Source organism: Wasmannia auropunctata, unplaced genomic scaffold (genome assembly GCF_000956235.1).
Source record: "Wasmannia auropunctata unplaced genomic scaffold, wasmannia.A_1.0 LD336026.1, whole genome shotgun sequence".
NCBI classification, from domain to species: domain Eukaryota; kingdom Metazoa; phylum Arthropoda; class Insecta; order Hymenoptera; family Formicidae; genus Wasmannia; species Wasmannia auropunctata.
The window spans coordinates 1310148-1317832 of NW_012026864.1; the positions used below are offsets into that span (position 1 = coordinate 1310148).

General features: G+C 40.1%; 1 protein-coding gene across 1 annotated transcript; it reads right to left on the reverse strand.

Annotated features, from left to right (window-relative positions):
* Positions 1-333: 333 nt before the first annotated feature.
* Positions 334-4990, reverse strand: LOC105452724. Its single transcript, XM_011694092.1, has 5 exons — positions 4355-4990; positions 3092-3229; positions 1975-2420; positions 1276-1441; positions 334-1131 (listed from the first exon to the last, which is right to left on the reverse strand). Exons 1-5 carry the CDS (start codon positions 4781-4783, stop codon positions 1030-1032), a joined length of 1281 nt encoding a protein of 426 aa, XP_011692394.1. The 5' UTR covers positions 4784-4990; the 3' UTR covers positions 334-1029.
* Between the last annotated feature and the right edge of the window lie 2695 nt (positions 4991-7685).

The window sequence follows — 7685 nt, forward strand, 5'->3', positions numbered from 1 at the left end:
GAAGAATTCTTCGTATACGAGAAATATTGATGTAGGATAAAAATAATCTCTCATCTTTCTCTCTCATTATGTGCAATAAGAACATTACAGTTAGGATTCTTATCTTTATTTCCTGTGTCTTGTTTATTCAATTCAATTTTTCCAAGAAATAAATCAAAGTTTTAAATAATAAATTCTTTATATTTATTTTTCTTATTTAAAAAAAATTAAAAGACAGTTAAAAAAAGTCAATTTTTTATAACCTTGCTTATAAATTATATGACAAAATAATAATTTTTTAAAATCGAACGATCACCGTTCATCTTTGGAGATTTAAAAAGAAAATTACAAAAATCGATTCAATATAATATTATTCGATATTATTATTACAACTGAATTTTTCACATGCAGATATCCGTCGAATCTCTTAACCATCTTTACGACTAATTATTATTTAATACACATATATGTAATACTATACACATGTCCTAATCGAATGAGCTAACGATTATAATATTAAGCACTTTACACCCGCAAAGTTACATTAATATGATTAACGTACGCGATTAACGTACAAAAATTTCAGTCGCTCGCGAGTGAAAATATTTTACATATTTTATTCATGTCATCCAATCCATCAATAACGATGAAACAAAAATGTGTGCCCTATACTTTCTTAAGATTCTTCAATTTCACAAGCAGTTGCGTTTTAATGACATTTAGCCAGCAACTTAATACTGAAAAAACACGCAGCCGCGACACGGTATAAACTCTAATTAACGCATAAATATTCAAACAAGTATATTAAAAAAAAATTGTTCATTCGTAAATAAACTATATAAAACAAGATAAAAAAAAACAAGAAAATATCCGTTTAAGATGTGCTTCAAGAAAGACGGAGCAACGCTCTTGTTACAGTAGAAACAGTTAATTGCTAACTGTTATATTTTAATATTAAATATCACTAATTTACAATCGATCGTTTAGATAGAATACCGATAGGATAAAGTCAAAGACAGCGTTGCTATCTGCAAAGCAGCTGTAGAACTTTCAGAAGCTGTCTTTCTCGTTGTTATTCTCGATAGATTCTCTCTTGGCAGCTATCAGATTTTCCCATTGCGCGATGAGCGTGTTACGACGTCGTGGACTAGGCTGCAAGTACAAGTAGACTTTTTTATTCGCTTAGTCAATTAACTGTCAACAAACGCGTTTCAAAGAAATGGTTCTTATCATAAATTAACGCCTTTGTTTCGGATGACAGTAATTGATTGTAGCCATTGTGAAAACAACGCCAACCTTGTGCTTTCCCTTGTGTTCTCTCTCGATTTCGTCCTCGTTCAAAGTGTTAGTGGAAGCGCCGCTTCTGAGAGAGCTCGAGCCGTCGTAAATGTCGGAATCATTATCGTTTCCTATATCAAGTAGATTCGGCTGCGACTTTGCCAACATCTGCGATCTCATCAATCTGGAAGATAAACGAGATTTACACGAATCAGTTTGAATTTGCAAATATAATAATCGAATGAAAGATCCTTTTTTAGATTTTTTGATTGCAATAGTTTGTCTTAACAATACCTTGGTGATTACCTTTCTACCGCTTCCTTCGTTACGCAAGCAAAATGAGATATTAAATAAATTGTGTATGTATATATAAATTAATTATGTATTTGAATTTGTATTAGTGATTATTGTCACATAGGAGATAATATAATAATGGTTCAAATCGCTTTCTTGAGAATTTTCAAAAATTATTCTTAAACAATTAAAAAATTGCTCTCAGATTAATCTTTTTATATAAGTTAATTATGTATTTAAATTTGTATTAGTGATTATTGTCACGTTGGAGATAATGTAATAATTGTTCAAATCAAATTCTTGAGTTTTCAAAAATTATTCTTAAACAATTAAAAAATTACTCTCAGATTAATCGTCTCTCTTAATCTATTATTAAAAGAACGATATCTTGCGTTGAATTCTTCGATTCGAAAACTTCGATACCTTAATTCGTTCTCTCGTTCTCTCATGTCATGTAGCTCCTTTTGAATCTTCTGCTCGACAGGAACGTATCCTTTCCTCGTTAACGGCTTCTTTGGCTCGTCGTCCGGCTCCAATGGTATCTCCAGCGTTCTGTTGAAGGCCTTGATACTCAGAGGATTGAGCGTGATGTTGGGCGTTACGGGGGAGCTCAAGCTGTCGTTGTTCGGCGACTTGCTCTTGTAGATTTTTCCCCGCGTGGCCAGGAACCTGTGCATCAGACCCCTCTGGCTCGGCGTGGTCGCGAAGCGCAGCGGCGTCGGCGTGGTGCGCGTAGATATCACACCGTTCGTCATCTTTGGCGTCAAGTTTGGCGACAGCGACGTCGGGCTGACTGCCTCCAGTATCTGCGGCGTGGACGTTGTCCTCTTCAGTTTGCCCGAGGCCAGGGCCTGTGGCATACGGCGCACCTATAATGCAGTAAAATCAATATTAATGCCAAATAAATATTATTTCAAAATACAAATGAATCTCTCGTGCTTGTGAGAACGATTTCGCGAATCTTCAAACGGAATTTTCACATTTTCAGATTTTCATATTTTCCTTCAGGCATGTACAGACATGTCATGGACATATCGGTTGCGTTACTTTTTTTTTAATAGGTTTTCGAAACGCCCTAACATTTTGCAAATGCGAATGGTGTACTGTCTCTAAACTAAAAATAGTACACCTTCATGGTTCGAATTTGCAAAATATTAGTTACCTATGAAATATATATTATATATATTAAATATATACCTATGAAAACCTATAAAAAAAAAGTGTCGCAACCGATATGTCCACGACTGTACACCCACGGTAATCGATTCTGGAAATTCACGGTAATCCTCGGAAATTTTCACCAGAAGTGATCACATAGTCCGTGCATGATTTTGTTTCGTTAATCATGCATGGACTATGAACATTGATGTAAAAAAGTGTCCGAGGGACAGAATCGATTACCGTGGATGTACTTGAAACTCTGAAATATTTTTATTTTCACAAACGAAAAGTAGATGCCAAACACGCGTGGGATTTACAGATACGGAAAGGTGCACAAGACGTTAAACCGCATTATTTGGAGTACGCGTTTTGAAGATACCTTGCAGTCTACCGTCTCGTGGGATGTGGTTTTAATGCTGCCCACGTTCCGCAGCTCGTGCTCCCTCTCGGTAACTTCTTCGATTTCCCTTTGTATTCTGTCCGTCGCCCTCTTTAACTGCTCCAGTCTTCGCTCCTCCTGCGCGCATACCAAAAATTTCTCATGTTAAAATGTAAAACACCGCATCGTGTGCGCGTCTAATTCTTTAACTCTCCTCGAGAAAGATAGAGAGAGAGAGAGAGTTGCACGAGATCGCTCGACATTAAAATTCAATAGTTTCGTCAGAAGAGATTTTAAATTCCTTCACGAAGAATTCGAAAACTCTAAGACAAAAAGAGTCTCACTCATTTGAAAGACAGAGCCAACTCCGTAATGTGGAAGATCGAAGATCAAATAGTCGAAGAACTTATCTGATCCTTTTTTAAGTAATGGAGTGTCCGATAACTGATTCGCAGATATAAAAAATGTGAATCGGCGTCTTTTAAACTTTTATGTTCACCGTGTTTTGTATTTGTGCGTACGTCTTTCAATTCTTTCGATATCATATTTTCTCATCGCACTTATCCATCTGGGAACTCAACGTTGATTAATGGACCGATTGCAAACTATTGTAATTATATTGATAAACAGCGAGATACGTTGCCTCGTTCGAGTGATACCGCCGTTGGAGAACGAGAACGCTTTCAAAAGAATCGCACATATGTGCGATAGGAAGGTGAAAGGGTTTTTCAGCGGTGCAGCAAATCGCTCATTGCAACAATATAACCGTCATCTCTGCCGTCGCTAATCGATCGTTATCGAGCGTTATCAGCTTTTATCTTTAGAAGAAATTATATATCGCGTTCCCTCTGCAACTGTTCGACACGTCACTCGTAAAGTCACAAGATAGATAAATAAAATGACACATTTTCTATTGCGAAACTAAAAATAATACAGACGGGACCGAAATTGCGAGCGTGCTGTGATGCTTCGGCAAAAATCAAAGCTATCGTCGAGCGCTTTTTTTTCGTATCAGCAAACACATCTACCCGGATGCTTTTATCACGATAAAATCTCGCTTATTTTCTTCCTCTTTAAATCACTTCGATGTTTACACCAAAGTTGCCTGTCCTCTATCTCTATTTATATACCGAATTATTCGTTGATTCGTAAACTTTTACATTCGCTCGGATGTCATCCGAGATCGCGCGGATAAAGATTTTCGCGGTGGCGATTTCTAACCGGGCCTGGAAAAGAGACATGAAGGTCGGTCTTTAGTAATACCTCGACGTCTCCGGTGTCTCCGGTGAGAAAAGTGCCGTAAAAGGGTTGGCCGTGGCGTGTGCAAGGCGAGGCGAGGCGAGGACAGCGAGAAGCTGGTTGCCACACAGCCGCTACACCGAGGTGCAGGTTTCTCACGAGGATTTCCAGCTGTGACGTGAGACGCCGGTCAGGAATGCCGCTCCACAGAAAACTGAGCGAGCGACCGAGACGTACGCGGAGGTATAACGGCTTAACTGTAATCATCGTTTCCCTTCTAAAAGAAATGGGCCACGACTCTTCCTCGCCGCCTCTTTCGTCGTCCCTCCTCCTCCTCCTCGCCGTGCACCATCTTCGCTTCCCTCCGAGGAATGTCCGAGCGACCGACTTAAGGTCGGAGGCATGCATCACGGTACTCCCGATGTCGATTAACATTCGGACTGTCAAAATCATGCCTCGTCTCCGAGCGTAAATAAATTGTAAAACGTATATAAACAACACGTGGGATAAGAATCGAAGAACATTGCTCGAGAGACTCGATTAGCCTCGTCATGTAAACGGAATAATATTTCAGACTCACAATAAGTCCAAAGGTGACTAGAAGCGTTAAAGATATATAGATCGTATATGCGATCACTTGAAGCTTCAATCAAGTCAACTGTCTATCGACTTCCTGCATCCTTATCACAAGTATAAGGCCATCACGTGAATAAGAACTTAATATATCATCATCACCTAAATCATAATTTGTACAGTCATCACTTCGTCTTCTTTCGAGAGGTAGAGATATTTATATTTTTTTGCATCGTTTTTTGCATCAATTATATACGATCGCCCCAATCCAATCATGAGGTTCGTGTCATTCCGTATGAAGATCGCGTACGATATTACGTCAACCGAATCGAATTATAGTTGAAGTCAATCGGCTTCGGAAGAATCAGGTCTTCCAAGGTCCCTTATCGTCGTCGATTTCAACTTGCGACACGTATTCATCGTAAGATGCTAATTAATGAAAATGTCACTTCAACTACGCATAGACGAAAGGCTACTGCATTTTGCAAATAAAGATGATACATTGATTTCTTTCAATTCTTTAAATAAAAATGATGCCCTTAACTTTCGTAAAATATTCCGTTTGAAGTGCAGAAAGTAAATAGAAATAATTAATATTTTAAGTAAAATTTTTCTCGCCAACGACCACTTTAATTATATTTTCTTGAAATAAACAAGCAAACTTAAGAAGAAAATGCGTACAAAAATTTTCCGCAAACATATAACAGAAATATCATTTATTGACTGTTCTATCTAGCTGAGAAAATGGCAATATTATTACATATAGAAATGTGCTGCATTATTAGCCTAATTAAATTATACAGCGATGAAGCAATTATAAGCACGCGTTTATTTCAATTTTTTAATTTCCAGGAATTTTTATCATTTTTTCCCCTTTTCGTGTCGCACTAGAATAGCGCCCGTTCTTGCAATTAAAGCGCCAAATTAATAAGCGAAGAGGCGAGAGATATGATATCAACATTGCATAGGCGATTCAATGAAAAATGTCACTGTAAACATAGTCGCAATGTCACGCGCAACAGTGCGAGATAGTTAACTCTCGCTGAGCGGAACCCAAACCTTTTCACATCCAGATCTCCAATAACACTAATAATATCCATCACACATTAAGTAAAGAAATAATTATTACAGATACCTTATAAGTATTTTTTATCAAATATTCTTTAGTCCTTATTCAATAATTATATTTTTATCTCTATCGGTATTTATTTTTATTTTATTAATCTTTCAAGAAAAAAAATATGTGCAATAAAATCCGAGTGTAAAGTATTTTTTGTTTATTTTTACTTTGAAGTGAAAAGAGATCTCGTTTCCATTCATAAAGCTGGAAAAATTGATATATCGTATTAACAGCATTAACCGACCAGTAATTTAATTAAAATAGTTAATAAAACGAATAAAGTATTTTTTACTTTGAAGTGAAAAGGGATCTCGCTTTCAATAATAATTTCGTAAAGCTGGAAAAAATTGATATATCGTATTAACAGCATTAACCAACACAGCAATTTAATTAAAACAGTATTAATGAAACGAATAACATTTTGTCAAACCGAGAGCGTGACGTATTTAATTGCTTTACTAATACATCGAATTGGCAAGATAATTTTCAGTTAAACTGCTATCGAATCACCGTTAATCACGTTCTCTCCGCCTTGCAGATTCGCGTTTTGCGCAACTGTCAGAGTTCGCTCGTTGCTCAAACGTGAAGAGATAAATAAGAGTGTCGTCACGCTCATGACAGCGGGAGCTCATTCCGTTTAGCTGTACACTTTCCTATTTCCCGACGCTTCCTCTGCCACGCTTCTCCGACTTTCCTATGATCCGAAACGTGCGCGTAATTCGCTTTAGATCGCAGGAAGCCCAAGGAAACACCTGTGGAACAGGCAGACGCACGGCGTTACATCGCCCTAATGACCCGGCCGCCTCTCCACTCCACGGCGATTACACGGTGGAGTGTCGTGAAAGCGATCCTGCTCCGGAAACTCCGAAGCTTCTTTTTTCCTCTATTTTTCTTTGCGCCAAGGGGAGCACGAGGGGAAAGAGAAAGAGAGAGAGAGAGAGACTCACCTCCATTCCGTGCGTCTCCGCCGGCGGGAATTCGGGAATGCGACGGCAGGCCGGCAACGACGGCTGATCCGGACTGAACCTTTTATCGGGCTCCTCCGCGGCGGCGGACACGCGAGCGGTGCGTCGACCTCGAAACGGGGAACAATTTCGTGCGCTTTATCTGATCGCGAGGCGCGCCGACGAGCAACGACGACGACGTCCCCGCGCTTATTATCATGCCTCGCGCAACTTAATGTTACGTCACTTTGTTTCAATATTTACGCCGATGGCGCGTGTCGCGCGCGTACAATAACGTACCGCTGTTGGCGGTGTGAACGTCGCGTCGCTCTCGGTCCTTCGGTACGTGCCTTCGTGGACGGTGCGCATGGTACACGAGGCAATGCAGCTCCTCGGTTTCCCTCTTCTCTCCGGCGAGTTCGACCGTGCGAGAGTTCCGCGGGTCGCGAAACGACTCTCCCTCCCGGCGACGGGAGCCGCACCGCGCGCTACTCCCCAGGTGGCGAGCTCGACGCGTCCTCAACCGTTTGACTCGACCGAGTACCGGACGCGTCACCTCGACAGTCCCAGACGTTCACGAATGCTCCGGCGACGCTATCACTCGAATAAGCCCTCCCGTCGAAAGCTGCACGCGTACAACACGCGGGTAATCGTATACCTGGTGTATCACCGCGGTAGACGCGACGACGACCTCGCGCGCTCGCGGTACTTAACTCGC

What these genes read in the sequence shown, in the direction of transcription:
- LOC105452724 (XM_011694092.1), bottom strand. Translation starts at nt 4,783, where the DNA reads ATGATTTTGACAGTCCGAATGTTAATCGACATCGGGAGTACCGTGATG. An exon ending in GAGACACCGGAGACGTCGAG is followed by an intron (nt 3,230 to 4,354) that starts GTATTACTAAAG and finishes GTATGCGCGCAG; the next exon opens with GAGGAGCGAAGACTGGAGCA. An exon ending in GAACGAGAGAACGAATTAAG is followed by an intron (nt 1,442 to 1,974) that starts GTATCGAAGTTT and finishes TTTATCTTCCAG; the next exon opens with ATTGATGAGATCGCAGATGT.